The following is a 23,906-nucleotide window of genomic DNA, read 5'->3' on the forward strand; positions in this document are numbered from 1 at the left end:
TATCACCTTGTATTTCTCCTCCCCCCCCCCAACCTTTTAAATCTACCCCCAGTCTTGCTGAAAGGTCTTGGCTGAAACGGCGATTTTACTCTTTCCCACAGATGCTGCCTAGCCTGCTGCATTCCTCCAGCATTTTGTGCATCTTAATAAGAGTGTGATATACTGAAGATGAAAAGTTGACAGGAACAGAGACAAAAACTTGCAATATGTTGTCTGTTCCATCAACTAAGATCATTCTGATCCATATCCTAACATTATCCACCTCTGTAAGGTCAAGATAAATTTGAGAACGTCTAAGTGAGTCTTAAGCAGTTCTTATGGAAAGGATATTATTTCAGAAAGGCATAATTAAAAAATGGGTGGTTTCAAGATTATGAGGGATATTGACAGAAATCTCTACCAAAGTGAGCTGTATGATCTGATAGAATCACCACAGTGTAAGAGCAGTAAGGGGACCAGAAATAATTAGGGCAAGATCTAAAGGGAAAAGGCAATTTTAATTTCAAACACAACAAGCTGTCACCATGTGGAATGCATTGCCTAAAAGGGCAATGAAAGTCAATTCAATAGCAAAACAGAACTGAATGAATACTCGATCAGGAAAAAAAAATGAAATGCAGAATCTTAGCACACAAGATTATTGGTGTATACTGATTGTGGCAGCATCAGCCAAAAAACTTACTTCAGTTGTTTGTTTCTATAATGCTCTAGTACAAAGAAACTTTTTTCAGTAATTTTTGGTCACTTATTTGCATTGATGAAGTCATTACGATATTGCAATTGATTCAGTACAATACAAATATACATTTCAAATCCCTCCAGATAATACATTTGATTTTAAGAAGAAAACAGCAGGCAAGACACCATATTTCACAGAGCCCACATTTTTCAGGTTTCTACAGTGAACAGCCCTCTCTGATAGACAATTGTCAAAATACAGAAAGTGACAGGCAATTGTAGAAGCAATAGATCTGAAAATAATTTAAGTTAGGAGTACAGAAATTGTTTGCAGCTATGCACCAGACTAGATCTCAACTATGTGATCTCATTCCTAGTTCCTCTTGTTCATTAGCCTACTACTGGGGAAGGTGCTTTACATTTTTCTTCCCTTTCCAAAGATACTGTTTCATTGTTATGGTTCTGTGGCAGTAAGCTATGCTCCTCTGGCACTCATTGTGGCCTCTGTGCATGCAGGAGGCATTGCAAACTGAATGACTCCATTCAGCACAAGCCACATCATGTCCAAATAGCCAGCCACTCTAGCGAAAAATGCTCAGTGCTAAGCATGTGATTTGTTACCTGAATTCATCTGCTTCATTTGAAGGAACACAAGCTAATCACTTTGCCTTTTGGTATCAAGACAATTCATACAATGCCCCAGGCAATGCAACCAACAAAGATTCTCTCCAAATTACAGCAAAAAAAAATTGAAAGTTCAAATTGGCTGCCAAATTTTTCTGCATCATGACTATTTAGTGCTCTAAAACACCATGAGGGAAAGGGACTACAGAAGATTCAAAATTCAAGATAATTTATTGCATTTCCAGTACACAAGTGTAAAGGAGAATGAAGTAATTGTTATTCTGAATCCAATACAGCGCAAAAAAAACACATAAGAACGCAATAATAAATACATGATAGCTTATATACGTTGATTGTATATCCATAACGTGTTGCTAGGCACGTATGATGTGCACACAAGGTGACTGTAAGGAGGAAGTTAAATGCAATTCCCCCTTGGTATATGCAAAAATAATATGGAAGTCTGTAAGGCAAATTGGCATTAACTTGTGGAGTGCGATTGTTTTGAGAAAGTACAAAACCACCAGTCCACAGTAATGTTTTGAGAAAGTTAAGGGAATTCAAGTCTACAGTCATAACAGTGGAAGATGGTGAAAAACATGTTTTTTATGGGAAGGCAAGGTCATTGTGTAGGGGTATAAAAGAGCACCTTCTTGTTACAAGAGGAGAGTGGTTTGTTCTAGGCTAGGTCACAGCTGGAGGCTAGTGCTAAGTTAGGAAACTGTACGCCAGTAAAGTCATAGTATGTCAAGAGAGACTGTGAAAGTCTGTCAGCATTCCACACATCAGCTCATTTAGATGATAAATATTACTTTGATTTCTGTACTGCCACAGTTTACAGCTGAGCTGAACTAGGAAAGAAAACATAACAAATTTTTAAATGTTTGTTTACAGTGACTGACAGAAAATGATAGAGTAATGGTGGTAGGGGAGGAGATGTGGGGGTGTGGTTTTGTGGTACTTTGGAGGTATTGATCAGCCTTACTGCTTGGGGTAAATAACTGTTTTTGGATCCAGTGGTCCTGGTGTTAATGCTACGTTGCATACTCCACAATGAGAGTGGGACAAACAGTCCATGAGCAGGATGGGTGGGATCCCTGTTGATACTAATGGCTCTCTCCACCTCCTTTCTGCATATATATCCTTGATGGTAGGTAAGCTGGTGAAGTGACGTATTGAGCAGTTTTGACTACCCATTGTAGAGACTTCCTGTTTACTGTTGTCTAATTGTGTTGTTATACCAGTAAAGCTGTAGAATGACATGAGTATAGATATACATAGTCCAGCTCTCTACAGCTTCCTGAAAATAGCTTTCCCAATTGTCTGCAATATGATCTTGGATCATGAGGTTGGGTGAGATATGCATCCGAGTCTTAACTTCTCAGCTTCCACTGCTGCGCTACTGAAGTAAAGAGGGCATGAATGGTGCAAGAAATCGATAACCCATTGTCCTGTTGACATTGAGGAAGAGGATATTTGCCTGGCACCAGGCCTCAAGCTCATCCTTCTCCTCGCAATAAACATCGTAGAGGTGCTGTGTCATCAGTGAACTTGACGTTGTGATGTTGTATTCATTACATTTTGTTAGCATCAGTATGATCTGTGTATGAATACAGATTTGACAGCTTTGGCTTCTCCAAGATCTCCCCCAACTAGCTCATCCAGTATTAATAGCAATGAGGTGGTCTGCCTGATCAGGTTTCCATTCCTTATTAGCTCACATTGTACCAAAGATCTAAAAATGGCAATATCCGTTTCAAGAATAGGCCCACTGTTACCTTTTATCTCACATTATTCTTGTTTAATTAATGTAAATAGATTTTATTCATCTGATATTGACATTTTTAAGACTAACCTTCCAGTGTGTGATCCAATTTCTTCCGATATCTATATGACAGCACGGGTAGGTGAGTTGGCTACTTTAAATTGCCTACAACTGCAGATAAGTGGCAAACAAATCAAAGGGGAGTTCACAAGCAGAACTGATTGCAGGGTTATAGGGAAGAGGAACAAACTTCTGTATCAAAATAAAGTAGGAGGGCATGGGGTAGACAGTTACATTCATTGCTAATAAAGAATATTTATAAAAGTTTTGCTTTAATAATTCAAGACTACTTAATAAGAATTCAATCATTATGACACTAAAAATTTGTGCAATTATCTTAGATTCTCAACTTCATTTTTTGCTGAGCAATTACCTACTTGTCCTGAGCTATGTGTCTTTAGTGGGGATAGTACAGATTTCAAAGACATTATCCCATAGCTTAAGGAACCAATACTAAGCTTGGAGATATTACCATGGTGATAATGGAACTTCGTGAATTTCACAAGAACAAAGGGGTTATATCTTGGATTTGGGTGCAGCATGTGTTGCCTTTTGCTTTTTAAAGGACATGTTCTTTCCACATTCTTTAAACATTGTCGTCATTCATCTTATCACAGAGTTTACTTTAGACCACAGTGTGTTTCCATCACTATCACTGAAAGCACCCCTATTGATCACACACAGGCTATAAAAGGGTCACTGAGTGCCATGTGCATTTCCAAAGTAGTCACCTTATCTGCAGAAAGGAAATGGTGTATGACAAGATATCATTAACATGCCCCAGCAAATACACTTGATTTATGTGAATTTTCTTTCTAACCACCTTTTCCTCCCCTGCTATTACTTTCTTCTCTACTCCTCAAATTATTAGTGCAAGTCTTGTATGTGAAAACCCCATGCAATACATTCCAATTGAAATTGCACACAAGTAACAGCAATGCTAAAATGCTCCACACACAATGTAATTGTACAAACCTTCACTTCACAAGGCAATTCAACTTCTCAGTACTAAATTCTGATTTGGGGTGTTTAGCATTGAACACAATGTATTGATGATAGCTGTACACTGACCACTACTGCTGGAAGTGTGGCATAATTCATGCACATAATAAGAGCGTTCAACACAAGGACATGCAAATAAGCATTGGAAAATATTCAAATATTCTCAAGTCTACAGGAATTTAGATTCCCAACTACATGCTGTAACTCATACCTACAAAGAGACCGTGTTCAGTAAAATAACAGATTCCTCTGCAATCTCCCACCAGAGATCATGGAGGAACTGACCATGGAAGGATGGTATAGCAGATGGGAAAAAAGACCAGGAGAGCAAGAAAGTGGGATTACTGTAGAGGGTTTAAGCAAATGATTGAGGGTAATATGAGAATTCAGCATAAAAGGTATCCATCTGAAGAAAGAGGGATTCAGAATTCAGAAAAGCTTACATACTTTGTGCAATTGTGCTCAAGTGACACTGAGCAACAACAAATGCAGCTTGACATCATAGCAACTATCTTGCTGACAAACGCAAGGACAGAAGTGCCAGCAATTATAGCAGCTCAATCTTCTATCTCAACATGAAAAGGCCCACCCAAGCCCAAAGACTGGACAGCCTATTTGCTGATTAAACCTGAATGAACAGTTACATTTCACTCTGTAGATTTAAGAACAAAAAGCTGGGTCCACAAGGATTAGAGTCACCCCTTCAGCCAATTTCTTCCATGCCAACCAGCTAAGCTCATCCCATTTAACTGCATTTGGGTCCTATCCCTCTTAACTTTCCTATCTATATACCCGTCCAAATATTATTTAAATGTAAACACCTCTACATTCCAAATACCCATCTGTGACTCTTCATGTCTCCTTTAAACCTTTGCTCTCTCAGCTCAACACTGTGCTCTCCAGTTTTAGACTCTGCTACATAATAAGACATCATTCACCTTATCCAGTGCCCCATGTGTTAACATGGTACTGCTCTTCTAACTTCACTCAATCCTTGAGGTACAATGCTCAGAAAAAGTAGGAATATGATGGCTGACCGCCTGTAACGCTATGATCTCTTCGCGTAAAGTCCACAATCAAAGAAATTGGTTTTGCCCACAGAACTGCCACTCATTGGATTTTTTTTGTTTGTTTTTTGCTCCATCCTCTGTAAACTCTAGAGACCGTTGTGCGTGAAAAATCTCAGGAGATAAGCAGTTTCTGATGTACTCAAACCACACTGTCATTCCAAAGTCAATCATTCCAAAGTCACCTTGAACATATTTCTTCCCCATTATGAAATCTGGTCTGAGCAATTTGACTGGTCTTTTGAATACTGTTTTGCGCGTTTTTATATTTGTGTGCATAATTGCCTACATCTCATTAGAGAAATTACTCATCTTATAACCTGGTTAATCTAATTTGTACATCAGGTCATGGCAAATCACATTTTCATCTCTTTCCTTCTTAGACACATCTAGGACTGTATTGCAAGTTTACACTAAATCTTATCCTTGATAGGGAGCTGCACGTAATTACTTCTATATTTAAAGGACTATGAGGACCATAATTTTACAAAAAAAAACACTTGAAACTCTTGAGACTCTATACAGCAGCATCTCTTGGTTATTTAAAAAATGTCTGTTCTTTTTCCACACTCCTCTCCAAATGAAATATCAACTGAAGTGAATAAGAAAGCATTGGGTAAAATGATGCTAGAATGTACATTTATATAAAGAAAATATTCCCCCCAATAAAAAGCTTAGAATGAGGAACAAATGTCTGTACAATTGCTTTTATATCTACAAAAAGGAGCCAGTTAATGAATGTTACACTATTCGTTCATGCAATTTTTCTTCTTGTGAGATTAGCAAGATATGTGAACCATGTGCAGATTTTTCTCCATCCAGTGACATGTCAAAGAAAGTTCTTGTCAAAGTCACTGCAGTTTCCTCTTGGAACTCAGATCTGGCATTTCAATGCGAAGATTGCGATTTTGTTTTCGACTTTCCTTCAGATTTTGCTTCCCACAATGCATTTCGGACAATTCGGGATGCCACACCTTTATCCAGCCTTGCTGCCTTCTTACGGTCAGTTATTTCTTTCACTTTATTCATATAAGTTCTTATCCGCTCCTGCAACACAAAAAAGGCACCTTCATCAATTGAAGACACTTTCTCCAAATAGTTCAAAGCAGCAAAAAGTGACAGTAATCTCAGAACATGCTTTCTACACAAAATATACTAAGATCTATGCTCTTCTTTCATCCATATGCAGATACAAATTAAACATCAATAATCTAATACTCTTAATTTTTTAAATTTCAGAATCCATCTTTGTATATAAACCACTTATGCCTTATTCACATGTACAATCAATTTTTAAATTAAATTAACTTCAATAATGCGAGGATCCAGAAAACCTGATCCAGCAGTTTTAGAAGCACACTACTCAAAATACAATGATGGAGAATGAAATAACTGGAGAACATTTTGCATGTTTTGAGGTTTGAATTTTTTGGGTCAACATTCACATAAAAAAATAAGGCTTAACAAAAACATATGGGCCAGACTAATTTTAAGAAACAAGTCAAACAAACTTGAGCTTTAGTTTTTCTATACTAGTCTTCCTAACCCTCATTTAGATTGCTGTGTAATCATTCCCTTCTGTCCATTACACTTCATACAATAAGTACAAGCAACCTTCATGAAGAATTTTAGGCATAGCAAAAACACATGGGCTACAATGATTTCTGAAAATTTTAAGATTCAAATAATAAATCAAGCTTCATTTCCACTGCTGTATTCCAAGTGTATGTTACAAAGATTATGTAATCATTCCCATTACTAAGCATATAACAAAATAAACTTTTAGCAGGAAGAAATTCAGTAAAAATAAAAGGATTTCAGATATTTTCTTCAATTTAGAATTGCTGTTGCATACCAAGTTTTTTTTTAAAAATCTGTACCATTCATTATCCACTACCAGCAGGCAAACTTAAATTCCAATAATAATAGCAAAGAAGCTCATGATTATATAGGTTCCTGTTCCAAGACTGAAAAGACACTGAAGCCAATAAACACCAGCAACCAATGAGACATTCTTCTGAATTACGTCCTAGTGATCAGTAAAACTCAAATGTTTGCAAAAAACCCTCACTATCTAAACCATTCTGAAATCTCTCCAAAGGAAAAGCATTACAATTTTGATCAGCTAATGCAACTTGCAAAACTTTCTTCCATTTTCAGCCCAGCACCTCAAATATCACAACTTATGCAAACCACACTACCAACGCCAACCAGTTCCAAAACATTCTAGTCCAGAAAAGGACATTCACTATGAAAATGACTATTGAATATAAAGCAATATGTGATAAAATTAAAACCTTATCAGTCATTTGGAAGGAAACTGATGGCTTAGGTGCACCTCTGATTTCTTCCAGATTTGTTGTTTATTGTTGACTAGATTTAAAGATTAAGTTTTGAGTGGGTAGCTGCCAATGGACTTAAACAGCTGAACAATCTACAAGTAATTTATCATTGTTGTAACTAGTTATACTCAACCCACTCCAACAAGAATGACCGACTCAATCCCACTGCAGAGAAATTTAACCATAGTAAAAGTACTTTTCCAACAGCAAAGGTTTGTTGAAACCCAAGCAGACTGTATGCAGTTGGATTTCACCCCCCCCCCCCCCCAAAAGTGCATTTTGAAATATTCATCAAGAGACATGTTGACTTGAAGTGATGAAAACCAGATGAAAATGTCATTTGGACAGGTCAGGACAGGCATAATGAATGCCAAAAAAGCTTTCAGCTTAAGTGCTGAACTAGATATTTTGCAGCAAAGGAAATAAATATACGAGGGAGTGAGAAAGTCGCATCTGGAATAAGTAGTGGTAATTATAGTTCTGTTATACTAGTAAATCATTCACAACATGGTTTTCATCTTACGAAAAGCAAAAAAGAACAAGTTAACTTGGGATGAACAAACTATTCTAAAGTTTCACTTCAAAATTAAATGACTGCATAGTTAGAACTTCGGCATTTTGTCCACTTCATAAGCTTTTATAATTTTCTTATCTCCTTTAGCCCCAGGGAGTACTTTCACAATGAAAAACCAGCTGGAACTCTGAAACACCTGGCCAGCTTAAATTGCACAGTCATTATCAAAATGAAAAAGAATGCAAGTCAATATCCTAATTTATGAGGTCAAACAACCCATAAGAGTTGATTTTCCACTATTAAACCAAAAGAAAACAATATTTCTAATCAGCCCCTGTGCATTCTATCATAAACTAAGTAAATTTTTTTGTAATTTCATCGTCATTTATAAATCAGTGTGATGTTAATTAAGTGATAATTAAAGTAATGGTCAAATTCTGCCATTACCACAAAAGTGTATGTGATAATTTCCTTTCAGAGCTCCAGGGCTATGTCAGTTCTGAATCTTTCAACGATTGTCCACAACCTTCCAAAGAAAATTTCTTACCATCCAACTCAAGAATTATGACTCTATCAGAAAATGTTGATCTGTGGTTTATGTTAAAGGTATCATTTATCTGAACTATTAAATGCAGCAAATTAAATTTCCTATCAGAATATTTGCATGAATTAGAGGATATGCCAACTACTTTTAACAAAAGCAATTAACACAAATCTATCTACAGGTATGTAGCTATGTACATTAGCAATCAAAGAACTGATTAATGGTCTCAACTCAAAATATTGAGACTTCTTCAACTCTCCACCTCCAGCAAGCTGCTCAACAGGTTGAGTTAATCAAGCAGTTTTTTTGCTCCAGATTCTAGCATCCACTGTCTTGTCTCCATTTTTTTCCAAAAAAAAAGCTTGATTACAGTATCACTGCATTGTCTGTACATGTGCAATTCCCCTGTTCAAATTTCCACTTCTAATAATGCCAATGAGTATCATCTGTTTTGATAAGGGTAAAAGTTATTTCACTGTGAACAATCTCACTTATCAAAATAACTTTCATAGATTGTTACCCATCACCCAGGACATGCCCTCTTCGCATTACTACCATCAAGGCAGTGGTACAGGAGCCTGAAGTCACACACTCAACATTTTAGAAACAGCTTCTCCCACTCTGCCAACAGTTTTCTGAATGGACAATGAACCCATGTATATTTCCTCATTTTTTGTTTTATTTTGTTGCTCAATTTCTTATTGCAATTTATATTTTTATTATGTATTACAATGTACTGGTGTTGTCACAATATATGCCAATGATATTAAAACTGATTCTGAAATTCATCCATTCCAAAACCACTAAAATTTCTTTATTACATCTTCCAGTTTTTGCCGTGCCATTTGCACCCTTAATCTGAGATCTCTTCGCAATATTTGCAATAAACATTACAATCTCACTGAACCTTATTCCTTTGTCATACACTTAGCCATTGGTTCTAAGTTAACTCATTCCCTACTGCTCATCTTTTATGAAAGATCACCTCAGGAAAGCCCTTCAAGTCCAAAATCTAATGAGACTTCTCACATATTAGTCAAAAGTGGAATAAGACCCATGACCCTTCTCTGCACCATCTCAAATGTTTAAATACCAAGCGCTTCAACCATTTCAATGCTCATAATATTCAAGGTAGACAATAAAATTGCTCATGACTTTTTTTTTTACTCCCCCTTTTCTGAAATCCAGTGGTAAACTGTTTGCTTTGTTAGAGTGTCAAGCCAATATTCCCTGTCTCCTAGTGTCGAGGAAGCAATGCAATTGCAGTAGGACAAATTGGAAGAATGGTCAAAAAGTGGCAGATGGAATACAGTGTAGGGGAATGTATGATAAAGCATTTTGGTAAAAGGAACAATAGTGCAGACTATTACCTAAATGGGGAGATGGTTCAAGAGTCCTCGTTCAAGAATCCCAGAAGGTTAGTTTGTGGTAAAGGCGGCAAATGCAGGGTTGCCATTTATTTCAAGGGGAATAGAATAGAAAAACAAGGTGTTAGTGCTGAGCCTTTATAAAACACTAGTCAAGCTGCATTTAGAATACTGTCAACAGTTTTGGACTCTATATCTCAGAAAGGATGTTTTGTCATTGGAGAGAGTCCAGAGAATATTCATGAGGATGATTCTGGGAATGAAGGGGTTAACACGAGGAACGTTTGGCAGCTTTGGGCCTGTACTCATTGGAACTTAGAAGAATGCGGGGGATCTCAATGTACCGAATGTTGAAAGGACTAGATAGGGAGGATGAGGAGATGTTTCCCATGGTGGAGGTATCCAAAACCAGAGGGCACAGCCTCAAAATTGACGGCCGACCTTTTAAAACAGATGTGAGGAATTTTTTTTTAGCTAGAGAATAAATTTAGCTAAGATCCGTGGAATGCTCTGTCATTGACTACAGTGGAGGCCAAGTCAGTGGGTATATTTAAAGTGGAAGTTGATAGTTTCCTGACTGATCATGGCAAAGGATATGGCAAGAAAGCAGGTATATGGGGTTGAGCAGGATTTGGGATCAGCCATGATGGAATGGCAGAGCAGACTCAATAGGCTGAATGTCTTACATCTAATGAGAAAATCATCAGAAATGAGAGGGAGATAAGAGAAGAATTTCTCCTCTTGCAGGATAATGTCCCTTTGGAATTCATTACCACAAAGTTAGAAGCAAAAACCATTAAACATATGCGGAGGTGGAGAACAAAAAAGTGAAAAGTAGTGCAATACTTAAGACTGGATCAGCCATGATCACTGAGTGGCAGAATAAGCTTATTACTTGTGTTGTATACCATCCTGTTTACCTTACTAAACAAAGACATCAAAAAACTATATTAAATTAATAAAATGTTAAATTCAAAACTGATCAGATCATCTGATATGGGTGCGGCTATAATAAACGTCCCTGAAAAAAAAAGTTCTTTCAAATTTTACTGCAACCTTTTTAAAAAGATTTAACAGTTCAGCATTAGCCAACTGCACGAGTTCTCATCATGGTTGTATTAAAAATTTTAAACAGCATCTTCATCTGATATAATATAAAAAGCACAGATTTATTATGAACTTTTAAAATACAAAGATAAAGACTGATAACCTTAATAATGTCATACCATGTTGAATGACCACTCTGGATTTTATTAAAGGCTTGAGATTTTGTAGGTAATACCTCTCGAATACATTTTATTTAGAGATAAAGTACTGAGAACGCCCTTCCAGCCAAACAAGCCACGCCACCCAGCAACTCACTTCACCTACTTAACCCTGGCTTAATCACAGGACAATATACAATGACTAATTAAACTTCAAACTGATACGCCTTTGGAATGTGAGAGGAAACCTCAGAGGAAGCTCATACATTAACAGAGAGGAATGAATAAACTCCTTACAGATGGTGTCAGAATTGAATTGCTATACCTTCAGCTGTAATAGTACAGCGCTAACCACTACAATACTGTGACACTCCTCTCATATCATTCTAATTATAAATGTTTAACACTGGTTTAAAAAAGTAAAAACCAAAGACCAAAATATCAGGCAACCATGTATGTCTATTCAGAGCCTTTTGTACACATACAGAATCTGAAACAATCCGATTCTCTATCTATCAAATTTGATCCAATTAGTAATATTAAATGCTTAATAAAAACAAATTTAAAATATTCCCAATAAATTAAGTGTTTCTGAACACTTTAAAATAAAAACAACAGAAGTCATATCTTCTAATAGAGAAGACATTTGTTGGTAGTATTCAAAATTTAGACCTGGATCAAGTGTTCCTGGCACTTCACTCAAGTACAATTGTTGTTAAATTAGGTGTGACCTCCCTTCCTAAGCCCACTTACTTCAACTTGAAAATAGTTTTTCATAATTTCTAGCTTGAACATTTAAATTCCCCTACAACCCCCAATCCCTGCCTTCCATGTAAACTGCCCTACTTTCTAATTAGGTGCAACATAGATTTAAGTCTACAATATCTACACACATTCAGATCACTCCTACAATAACATTTGTCATATGTAAATAAAAGGCCACAAATTATAAAATTATTCCTGCCTTCAGATTTGTATTCATGGATCTTGCATTGTAGCAATTGTACAAAATTACAAGACAACACCTAGATCATTCTGAACAATTTACTTTTTCTACAACCTTTAGAATACGGAAAAAGACATCACTGTATATTAATAGTATTTGGTGGGCATGGTTAAACATATTTTATTAACTAAAACCCAGCCACGTTAAAACCACTATCATGCATAATTTGCAGACTTCTTACCAATTCTTGTTTGACAGCATGTTCTTTGGGATTGATTCCTTGTGTGACAAGGTATACTAAAAGAAAATGATATTGTTTCTATTAATGAAAGCAAAATGCAGTAGATAATGTAATTTCATACAGCAATGTACAAAAGGTAACTAAACACTTACTCCAAAACAAAGAATTCAAGGCATAAGCAGAGGCTAAATCCAGCTTGGCTTGCTCAAGAGGATCCAACTGAAAGAGAATTTAAAAAAAAATCATGCAATCTTATCTCAGATTGGAACACAATATTTAAATGTTTAAAGGCTAGTCATGGCACACATAACTCCAGCCTCCTAATCAACCTTGACAATGCAATTTATCTACCACCAATACAATCTTATAACAGAAGGCATCTCCCTGGCCCCACACTGACTCTGCAACATCTGGACAGTAAAAACATTTATATTGGATTGTTGTTTATTGACTACAGTTCTATCTTCAGTGCTGTTAATTCCATGCACTCTAATCTCCAATCTCCTATACCTAGGACTCAAAATCTCCCTTTGCAACTCAACTTCTTGACAACCAGACCACAATCAGTAAGGGCAGGCAACTGCATCTCTGTCATGATTATTTTCAATGCTGGAGCCACAAGGCTGCATTCTCAACCTAATACTCTACTCTCCGTATACTCACGACTGCATAGCCAGATTCTGCTCTAACTCCACTCTCTAAAAGCTTGCAGGAGACACCAGTGTTGTGGGCAATAAGCAGCAGTACATTGACACCATTTCAATAGGCTCTCCATCTCCCTTCTATATTAAAACAGCATTATTTGAGAAATGTTGTTGTCAAGAGTACAGAACTTCTCCAGAAGATTGAAGAGAGCTTAGTGATTTGGCGTCAATGTACTGCTTAATGAATTAAATTCCCTCAATAATCAGCAAAGGAGCTAGTCATTGACTTTAGGAAGGGCTGTTGAGTTCTGTTCATTAGGAACATGCAAATATTTGTATGCATGCGCACTCTTCACTGTTACGCAACTACACACAGGAGGAGAAAGGGGAAATCGAGAGCTGTAAAGGTGGCAGGACCCAGGTATTGAAGGGAGGCATTGAAAGTAAAGTTGTTTAAACAAAAGAAAAATGCATCCATGTTGTTTGGACAATAACAGTGGTAGCAGAGGATGGCTATGATCCATCGACCTCTGGGTTATGGGCCTAGCATGCTTCCGCTGCGCCAAGTAAGAATGAACCAAGATAATGGTTTTGCATCACTGGAATATGCAGAGGAGGCTAAAAAGTAACAGAAAGACATGGAGTTCTCAATTCAGCACTTAGAAGAGAAAGCATCAGCCCATGGTTCTTGGTCTTTTCCAATTTATCGTCTGCAACAGGAGTTGGATGATGTAGTTAGGGGCCTGGACAACCAACGGCAGATTGTTTCCAATCTTGAAAAGAAACAGAAGAAATTTGATCAGTTGCTGGCTGAGGGAAAGAACATTTCCTTAAGGAATGCAGGATCATGTACAGGCTGAAGCATGTGAGAGAGAGACTTAAGACCCTGTCACTGACCCATGCCTTAGAGGAGGCAATGGAGCACAACAGATGGAGAAAATGAATAAGCTGCTGCATGCAGAGATGGAAGACCTTGTTAATTCCCTGAATGATGAAGGAAAGAGTGCACATGAGGTGGAAAAGTCAGAATATGCTCTGGAGCAACAGGTGGAAGAGAAGACTCAGTTGGAAGAGCTGGAGGATGAGCTCCAGGACACTGAAGATGCTAAGCTACACCTGGAAGTCAGTCCCCAAGCCATGAAAGCTCAGTTTAATAGGGACCTACTGTGCAAAGATAAACAAAGTGAGGAAAACACACATCTGATTAAGTGGGCTCATGAAATGGAGGCAGAGCTGGAAGATGAGTGAAAGCAACAGTCTTTGGCTGTTAGTGCCAGGAAAAAGTTGGAGACAGATTTCAAGGATTTTGAGTGACAAATTGAAGCTTCAAACAAGGCCTTGATGAAGCCGTAAAGCAGTTTCGCAAGTTGTAGACTCAACCAAAAAATTACCTCCATGATGAAGTGCTCTGAGACGTTCATAATTAACTCCTGCCTCAGCAAGGATCTGGTCCAACTGCAATTTGTCTATCACCTTAATGGGGGGGGGTTTCTGCACAGGATCAAAATAAGCTACAGGGACCTATAAACCCAGTCACCACCATTATGAGCACAAGTCTACTTGGTATCCAGGTCATCTTCAAGGTGTGATGCATCAAAATGCAGCATCCATCACTAAGGATTACCCATCCATTACCCAGGTCATGCCTTATTCTCATTGTTACCATCAGGAAGGAGGTGCAGAGGTGTGAAGGCACACACACTCAATGATTCATGAACCGCTTCTTCCCCTCCGCCATCCAATTTCTGAATGGACATTGAACCCATGAACACTACCTCAATACTCTTTTTTAAAATTTCTATTAACTACTTAATATATACGTACTGTAATTCACAATTTCTTCTATCATTATATATTTCACTATCACAAAGACAACAAATTTCATGGCATATGCCAGAGATGTTAAACCGGATTCAGGTATAATCTCTTGACTCATTGAAGCACCTTGGGTTGATTTAGCACCAGTCAGGTGTATACACTCACCAAGCAAGGCAGAAGATTATGGGGAGATAGAAGAAAAATTATGAAAGCAGATTTTTAAAGTTTGAGTATTTTTTTATAGGAAGTGGGAGGTTAGAGGGAAGACTGGACATGGTAAGACTAATGATTGAGGTAAGGGTTAAGCAGATGATTGGTGCAAGTGAGCATGGTTGAGCCAGAGAACGATGGAAATAATAAACTATTAAATAAAATGTACTGGTAGGGGAACAACAAGCAAATAGTAAATGTGGAAGAATGTGCTATGAAATCTGTTTTATTACGTTAAGGGGCTTTCGTAAATACATGCTGATGTTACAGGAAGATTTTAGATGTTACATGGTTTTCTATAGAGCAGAAGATGGAAGCAAACTTGAGAGACATCAATAAATAAAGTAAACAGTCTTTTCCCAGGGTGGAAATGTGAGAGAAAATAGGGTTAAGTGAAGGTGGGGGGGGGGGAGAGAGAGAAGAAGTTTAAAGATGCATCAAGCAGGCTCTAGTCAACATTCAAGCAGCTGTAAGTTGAAACTGGTATCATTGTCAACACTGACATTGTGAGCTAAATGGCATGTTCTGTTGTTGTACTGTTCAACATTCTTTTTTCTAAAGTTTCAATTTCTAGCACTGTCAAGTGCTTTAACATGATTCTACCAGTTCAGGCAGCAATTCATCATTATTTCTCTTGGTTAATTACAGATGCACAATAAACATTTCCCAGGAAACCCCTCCACAACCCATGCCCCCCCAACACCACTACTTTATCATTTCCCGATGAAGGGTCTCAGCCTGAAACATCAACACCACTACTTTATCATTTCCCGATGAAGGGTCTCAGCCTGAAACATCAACTCTATATTACTCTTCTCTATAGATATTGTCTGGCCTGCTGAGTTCCTCTAGCATTTTGCATGTGTTGCTCGGATTTCCAACATCTGCAGGTTTTCTCGCCTTTATCATTTCTTCTCAGTTTCATCTTGTGTCTAGACACTCCTGTGCTTAGCTTATTTCCATAAAGTGACACTATGCTACAGTTGGAAGTTCCCACCTGCTTCACAAGGGAAACAATTACACCAATGCCCAAGAGGAGCAATGTGAGCTGCCTTGATGACTATCATCCAGTAGCACTCACATCTACGGTGATGAAATGCTTTGACAGGTTGGTCATGGCTAGAATTAACTTCAACCTAAGCAAGGACCTGGACCCACAGCAATTTACCCATCACCAGAATAGGTCCACAGCAATTGTAATCTCATTGGCTCTTCGTACGGTGTTGGATCACCTGGACAGTACTAATTCTGACATCAGGCTGCTGTTTATTGACTACAGGTCAACATTTAACACAATCATTTCTAAAATTCTGATCAAGAAGCTACAAACCCTGGGCCTCTGCAAGTGGATCCTCAACTCCGTCACCAGAAGAATTCAGTCTATGCAGATCAGAAGCAGCATATCCACCCCACTGATAATCAACACTGGCACATCTCAAGGATATGTACTTGGGCGATTACTCGACTCTCTAAACCCATGACTGTATGGCTAGGCACAGCTCAAATGCAATCAGTAAATTTGTTGACATCACAACTATTTATGACAAAAGTTCAGATGGTGACAAGAAGGCGTATGAGTGAGATAGATCAGCTGATTAAGTGGTGTTGCAGAAACAACGTTATTGTCAGCAAGGCCAAAGAATTGATTGTGTACTTCAGAAAAGGTAAGATAAGGGAACACAAATTAGTCCTCATCGAGGGATCAGAAGTGGAAAGGTGAGCAATTTCAAGTTTCCGAGTATCAACATCTCTGAGAATCTATCCTGGGCCCAATATATCGATGCAGTTACAAAGAATGCACAGCAGCAGCTACATTTCATTAGGAGTTTGAGGAGATTTGATATGTCACCAAAGACACTTTCTAGTCTTTACAGATGTACCATAGAGTACAGTAACTGGCTACATCACTGTCTGGTATTTGGCGGGGGGGTGCAGGGGGTACTGCAAAGAATTGAAATAAGCTGCAGAAAGTTACGAACTCAGTCAGCCCAATCATGGCCACTATCCTCCTGCAATATCCACAACATCTTCAAGGAGCAATGCCACAAAAAGGCAGCAACCATCATTAAGGACTCCTAATCACCCAGAACATACCCTTTTCTCATTGCTACATCAGAAAGGAGGTACACACTCAACGATTCTAGGACAGCTTCTTTCCCTCTGCCATTAATTTCTGAATGGATACTGAACCAATGAACACTACCTCACTACTTACTTTTCTCTTTTTGCACTACTAATTTAATCTATGTAAATATATGATGTATACTTACAGCAATTTACAATTATGTATTATAATGTACTGCTACTGTGTAAAAAAATCAATGAAATATGCCAGATATTAAACCTGACTCTAATGTTTTATATTTGTTATTTTTATTATTGTGTTCTTTATCTTAGCTGCATCAGATTTGCAGCAACACTTATTTCATTCTCTTTTACACTTATGTACGGGAAATAACAATAAACAATCTTGAATAGCAGGATCTCTCAAAAGAAACAAAGTATTCCAGAATTGTGCACACTCTGATTTACTCTCAAACTGCAAGAAATATTTAAAACACACAAAGGCCATTTTTGTTTCTGCATTACTAACAAGGCAATCAGATTAGACAAATTCTTCCACAGCCGTACTGCTATTATACACCGGAATCTTACTTTCCAATCATCATTTGCAGATGGCAAAAAGTTAAACTCCCAGATTTATTTACATGTGCCCATTTTACCTGTGTTAATGTAAGGAATATGCTGGCAACTTCCTTGTGATAACACTAATAGCCTAATGTACAAGTGATAAGGTTCCCTCTCCAGACAATTTCCTGGTGTGGGAAACTTCTACAGCAAAAGACAAAAAAACTGCAGATGCTAAAAATCTGAAATGACAAATATTCAGTAGGTCAGCAATGAGAAACAGAATCATGTTTTCAGATCATAAGAGTCAATAAGCTGAAGCATTCACTTTCTATGTCTCTCTCAGACCTGTACACTTCAAGTATTTTGTTCAAGGCAAAAGAGAAAATCTGCAAATGCTGGAAATCCAAGCAGCAAACACAACATGTTGGAGGAACTCAGCAGGCCAGGTAGTATATATGGAGAAAAAGTACAGTCAATGTCTCAACCCGAAACATCGACTGTTTTCCCCCCATAGGTGCTGCCTGGCCTGCTGAGTTCCTCCAGCATTTTGTGTGCATTGATTATGTTCAAGGCTTCTGGTTTTATTTCTCCCCACAAATAGAAATCAATTCCATTATATCATAACCTTTCAAAATTCAACATAACAAAAACTTAATTTAAAAAAAAACTACAAATTCTTAAATCATAAAAAACAACAGCAATATTCAGCTAATCAGGCAACATTTGCAGAAAGAAAGAATTAACATTTCAGCTCAACATTAACGTTTAACATTCAGTAAAGGAATGATCAACTGAAGTACACAATTCCCCATAACTGCTGACTTAAATAAATAAGGCTCTGAAGGTGTTTGACATACTTGTATTCAACAAACAGGGCAATAAATACAAGAGCTGTAATACTTTGTTACAGCCATTCAAGATAGTCACAAGCCCATACCTGCAATATCATTGCAGTTCTAGTTGCACTACTATAGGAAAAACAGAATTTAAGTTAGATATTTCAGAAAAGATGCACAACTTTGTTACTGGAACTAGATTGTTTGAGACATAAGGAGCCTGGATAGTCTGGGGCTGCTTTTGCTGGAGCAAAGGAAGCCAGGGGTAACTTTAAAGAGGTTTATAAAATCTTGAGGGGTTCAATATGATGGATGGTTATAGTCTTTTTCCTAAGCAGAGGAGTCTCAAACTAGGAGGGCATAAGTTTAAACTAAGAGGGGAAAAGTTTAACAGTGACTCTAGGGGCAAATTTTTCTGGAGGGTGGTGGATATATAAAATGAGCTGCCATAGAAAGAGGTAGGTAAAGGTACAACATTTAAATGACATTGGACAGCTTCATGGAAACAAAACGTTTAAAGATATATGGCCCAAATTCCAGCAAATGGGACAAGCTTAGGAAAGGCCTGTTTTTGTGCTATATGATTCTGATTCTCTTTCCATAAATGCTGTCAGACATAGTAAGCCTTCCCGGTTTTCTCTATTTTCATAGCACAGAACTGTAATATCATTTAAATCATAATTTGTCATAATCACATCCTTGTTTTTCAAGATAGCTTCACAGAATTTATCACATTCATCTCTGTCCGCAAAGTGCAATTATTTTCTCATGCCAATACAGTTACCAATAATAGTGGAATATATTCCCAGCAGACAATCACCCAGATTTCTGTTTAAATCTCTAGACCGATTATGAGTTCACACGGTCATTTAGATTTACTTTTGTCCCTTCTTCGTAGTCACTGTCCGGCTTGAGAAATTCCTCAACCACCACATCTTACTCAACCCTCCACATCTTCATTCGCAACATCAGGAATAAACACTCTGAGATCAGCAACTGGGATCTTGGCGACAACGTGGTCGTCCGTTACCTTTTGGAGCTGCTCACTCCTGGGAGTGGACATCAGGCTTTTCAACATCCCATCAGCACATTTCACAGATTCTTCAAAGGCCACTAAATACTCATGAATTTCAGTCGGATATTCCTCACCAAAAAGTTCTGAAGCTGCCATCTTAAAAATTATAACCTCGTGAGAGCGACTCCCAGCAACGCGCACGTACAAGTGGCGCAATGGCCGACGGTACTTGTAGTCATTGTTAAATAACAACCCATTGGGCACAATGCATACGTAAGAATAATTCAAATTGTACGCCTTTTTGCTAAACAATTAAACAAAAGCGATTTGAAATTCTCATATTATTAACATGCCATAGATTATTCTGGTATTTGTAGTCAATTACGAAGTTCATAAATAACAAAAACTTTAAGATGGCAGCATGCCAGTAGAAAAAAAGGTCAACTCAAAAAAAAAGTTCAACTTAACATTTTACTGTTGTTACTCAATGATTAAATGCTTGGTATGTCGAGATCCCCCAACGCACATACGTCGAGGCCGTGAAGCCCGCCGGGAGCTGTAGTCCTATCGTAGTCAAGTTGTTGAGGGAAATTGTTCCAAACGAGTCGGTGGCGCGCGGTGGGATCGGTTTTCGGTTGGACGGTGGAGCAGTCGGCAGCTATCTGCTTCTAGGCTTTTAATAATCACCTGGAAAGCCTCTCACGGGCCCAGTAGGAGTTGGTTAAAGCCTGTTGCCATGGTAGCGGGCGGCGTCGTGTTGAGTTTGGACAGTGAGGTGTGGAGGAGCGGCCCGGCCGGGAGAGCGGACTAGGACAGTTGGATCTTCTCTAAGGGCGATGGATGACTGTGATTTAAGGAGACTCGCGGTTACTCCTGGGACCTTGGATCCTCCCTTTAATCCCAAAGTGACTTCGTATAAAGTAGTGGTCGGCAGTGAAGCTGTCAAAATCACTGTTTACGCGGTGACGAGCGACAGCGGGGCCTCTTATCAAGTCATCGTAAGTGTTGCCCTGTCTAATACCAATAACCTGAAGGAGGAGATGTCATTCGGCCAATTAGTATCCAGATGTAGATAATCGGAATGGGGGGGGGGGGCGGTGAGTTACAAACATTATCATAGACTTCTTAGAGGGGATCCTTCAAGGTCTTTGGGACGTGGTGTCAATGTGAACCTGTAGGATTTGCTAAAGATGAGCAGGGAGGTGCTGGATGGGTGAGTAGGGATGTTGGGAGAGGTGCGTTTCACCGATTGTACTTCACAATCTGACAATGGACTTAAAAGTTATGAATGTCCTTCCGAATGCACCATCTACATTTTCCACCGTCATGAGCCAAGTGACTTATTTGGGATGTTACTTTTATTCGAGATTCTGAGAACATCTTAGAATCTTTTCCTCAGTCTATTGGTAGCTCTTTGCCACGTCAAATGCTTTCTGCCAATGTCTTATTTCAAAATTCAAAGTTCAAAGTTATCATTATCGAAGTACATATAGGTTACTATATACTACCTATAATCAGTTCAGAATAGTGGTTAAGTGTGCTTAAGGCTCAGTGCTCGTTCACTCTCTGCTGTCCATTTGCTTATGCGACCTGTCAATGGGGAAAAATAGATGTGCATACTTGCACTCTTGAGATTGAACCAGTGTGAGCCAGGTGCATCACTAGGGCCAGGGTCGGAGATATTTGTGTGTTTCAGCTTATATTGAAAGGAGAAAGACTTGGAAGTAATCTGCACTTAAACCAGTTTTTCTTTCCCAGAATGTTAGTTGTGTTTCATAAAATTTCAGTGTGTTCAGCATTTGACATAATGTCTAGTGCAAACAAGTACTATGGTGTTGAGCCATGTAAGATATCTTTCCATTAAACTGGCAATTCTCTCTTTGAGCAAAGGGAAGCACAATTAAATGCGTCAGGAGGCATTAGTGGAGAAAGCCCACACTTCCTAAACATTCAGAAATAAATCAGGATTTTTAAAGTATTTATTACATATCACTCCACATAGATACTCTTGTTATAATATTTTAAAGCCCTTAGCTTTTGAATTGAGGTCACTTTTGTAAGATAGGAAATGTGTGGTGAACAGTGTTAATATAGATTTGATACCATGCTGTATCAAACCTTGCAATATACAATTACCAGTTTCCTGAATTTCATGCCTCTTCTTCTTAGAACTGACATGAACAATATGAACAGAAAGTGCTTTGCAGTGACAAAGATGAAGAATACAGTACTATGCAAAAGTCTTAGATATATTTTGCACAGTATTCTATTTGTCAACATGGATCAGGGAGCAAGTTTATAAATCTGGCAGGAGCAAAAAGTGTTCGGAATAGCGAGGGTGGAGCACCAACGGAGGGTGTGGGAGAGGTAGCAAGGGCTGGGAGTGGTGCAGCCCTAAGACACCAGGCAAGGTCATTTGATTCCAAACCAGTGGTTTATTGATCGTTACAGACTTTCTCTCAGCAATCATGAGGAAATCTGCAGATGCTGGAAATTCAAACAACAACACACACAAAATGCTGGTAGAACACAGCAGGCCAGGCAGCATCTATAGGGAGAAGCACTGTCGACGTTTCGGGCCAAAAGGAAAGATAATAAGAGATTTGAAAGTAGTGGGGGGAGGGGGAACTGTGAAATGATAGGAGAAGACCGGAGGGGGTGGGATGAAGCTAAGAGCTGGAAAGGTGATTGGCAAAAGTGATACATAGCTGGAGAAGGAAAAGGATCATGGGACAGGAGGCCTCAGGAGAAAGAAGAGGGGGGGTGTGGGAAACACCAGAGGGAGATGGAGAACAGGCAAACAACTAAATATGTCAGGGATAGGGTAAGAAGGGGAGGAGGGGCATTAACGGAAGTTAGAGAAGTCAATGTTCATGCCATCAGGTTGGAGGCTATCCAGCCGGTATATAAGGTGTTGTTCTTCCAACCTGAGTTTGGATTCATTTTGACAATAGAGGAGGCCATGGATAGACATATCAGAATGGGAATGGGACGTGGAATTAAAATGTGTGGCCACTGGGAGATCCTGCTTTTTCTGGCAGACCGAGTGTAGGTGTTCAGCGAAACGGTCTCCCAGTCTGCATTGGGTCTCACCAATATATAAAAGGCCACACCGGGAGCACCGGACGCAGTATACTACTCTCGGTCCGCCAGAAAAAGCAGGATCTCCCAGTGGCCACACATTTTAATTCCACGTCCCATTCCCATTCTGATATGTCTATCCATGGCATCCTCTATTGTCAAAATGAATCCAAACTCAGGTTGGAGGAACAACACCTTATATACCGGCTGGGTAGCCTCCAACCTGATGGCATGAGCATTGACTTCTCTAACTTCCGTTAATGCCCCTCCTCTCCTTCTTACCCTATCCTTGACATATTTAGTTGTTTGCCTGTTCTCCATCTCCCTCTGGTATTTCCCACCCCACCCCCCTCCTTTCTTTCTTCTGAGGCCTCCTGGCCCATGATCCTTTCCCTTCTCCAGCCCTGTATCACTTTTGCCAATCACCTTTCCAGCTCTTAACTTCATCCCACCCCCTCCGGTCTTCTCCTGTCATTTTCCATTTCCCCCTCCCCCCACTACTTTCAAATCTCTTACTATCTTTCCTTTCAGTTAGTCCTGATAAAGGGTCTCGTCGACAGCGCTTCTCCCTACAGACTTTCTCACTACTGCTTTCCACACATTCCCCTCTCCCTTCCTCCTTCCCAACCACAATTCCCTTCCTGCCACACCCTTCCCTCTCTCAGTCCACAATAAAGACTGGTATCAGAATCAGGTTTCTCGTCACTCACGTATGTCATGAAATTTGATTTTTGCTGCAGTAGCAGCAGTACAGTGCAATACATAAAATCGCTACAGTACTGTGCAAAAGTCTTAAGCACTTTAGCTATGTGCCTAAGACTTTTGAACAGTACTGTATGTGTATTCTGGAAATGATCAAAGGGAAGGTGAGATCATTATGTTAAATGGAGATTAACAAATACATAAGGATGGGAATAAAGTTCTTTTCATTTATTTTTGTATTAGAAGAATAATTAGTTTACAAAATGCTTTTCATTCTTTGCAGTACATCAATATCACAGATTTGAGTATGTTTTTGGCAAACAATTTCACCCATATGTGCTCATCAAGGAAATACAAAGATACAATTAAATCCAAGATTTGGTGATTCTGAGAAATGAATCACACAACCTATTTGAAGAAATTGCTGATATTCAATTAATGCTGTGATCATTTTTTACATTTATCTGGAGTTCTAGACAAACTTGCTCTGCCCTGGAAAATCAGTCTGTGTTACAGGCTTAAATCCAAGTGGGTTTTGAGTGCATAATACCTTTGTTTAAATGTAAGACTGCTACAGCTCTCAACACAACTTTAACAAACTTTTAACACAATTT

At 38.6% G+C, this 23,906-nt stretch overlaps 2 protein-coding genes across 5 annotated transcripts in view; one reads left to right on the forward strand and one right to left on the reverse strand.

Moving 5' to 3' along the window:
* Window positions 1–478: 478 nt before the first annotated feature.
* c1d (C1D nuclear receptor corepressor) lies at window positions 479–19,711 on the reverse strand. The gene is made up of 4 exons (XM_059986178.1): window positions 19,525–19,711; window positions 12,508–12,574; window positions 12,356–12,411; window positions 479–6,243 (listed from the first exon to the last, which is right to left on the reverse strand). Exons 1-4 carry the CDS (start codon window positions 19,663–19,665, stop codon window positions 6,085–6,087), a joined length of 423 nt encoding a protein of 140 aa, XP_059842161.1. The 5' UTR covers window positions 19,666–19,711; the 3' UTR covers window positions 479–6,084.
* Window positions 19,712–19,840: 129 nt separating this feature from the next.
* The window catches only part of LOC132402986 (uncharacterized), an 85,547-nt gene continuing 81,481 nt past the window's right edge, over window positions 19,841–23,906 (forward strand). For 3 of the 4 annotated variants that reach the window (XR_009515147.1, XM_059986171.1, XM_059986173.1), the window contains exon 1: window positions 19,841–20,507. Coding sequence is in view for 2 of the 4 variants with exons in the window: in XM_059986171.1 (XP_059842154.1) it covers window positions 20,346–20,507 (162 nt within the window). In the remaining 2 variants the exon portion in view is untranslated. The remainder of the gene's footprint in view (window positions 20,508–23,906) is intronic. The other variant, XM_059986172.1, reaches the window with a different exon arrangement.

Source organism: Hypanus sabinus, chromosome 12 (assembly GCF_030144855.1).
Source record: "Hypanus sabinus isolate sHypSab1 chromosome 12, sHypSab1.hap1, whole genome shotgun sequence".
NCBI classification, from domain to species: Eukaryota; Metazoa; Chordata; class Chondrichthyes; order Myliobatiformes; family Dasyatidae; genus Hypanus; species Hypanus sabinus.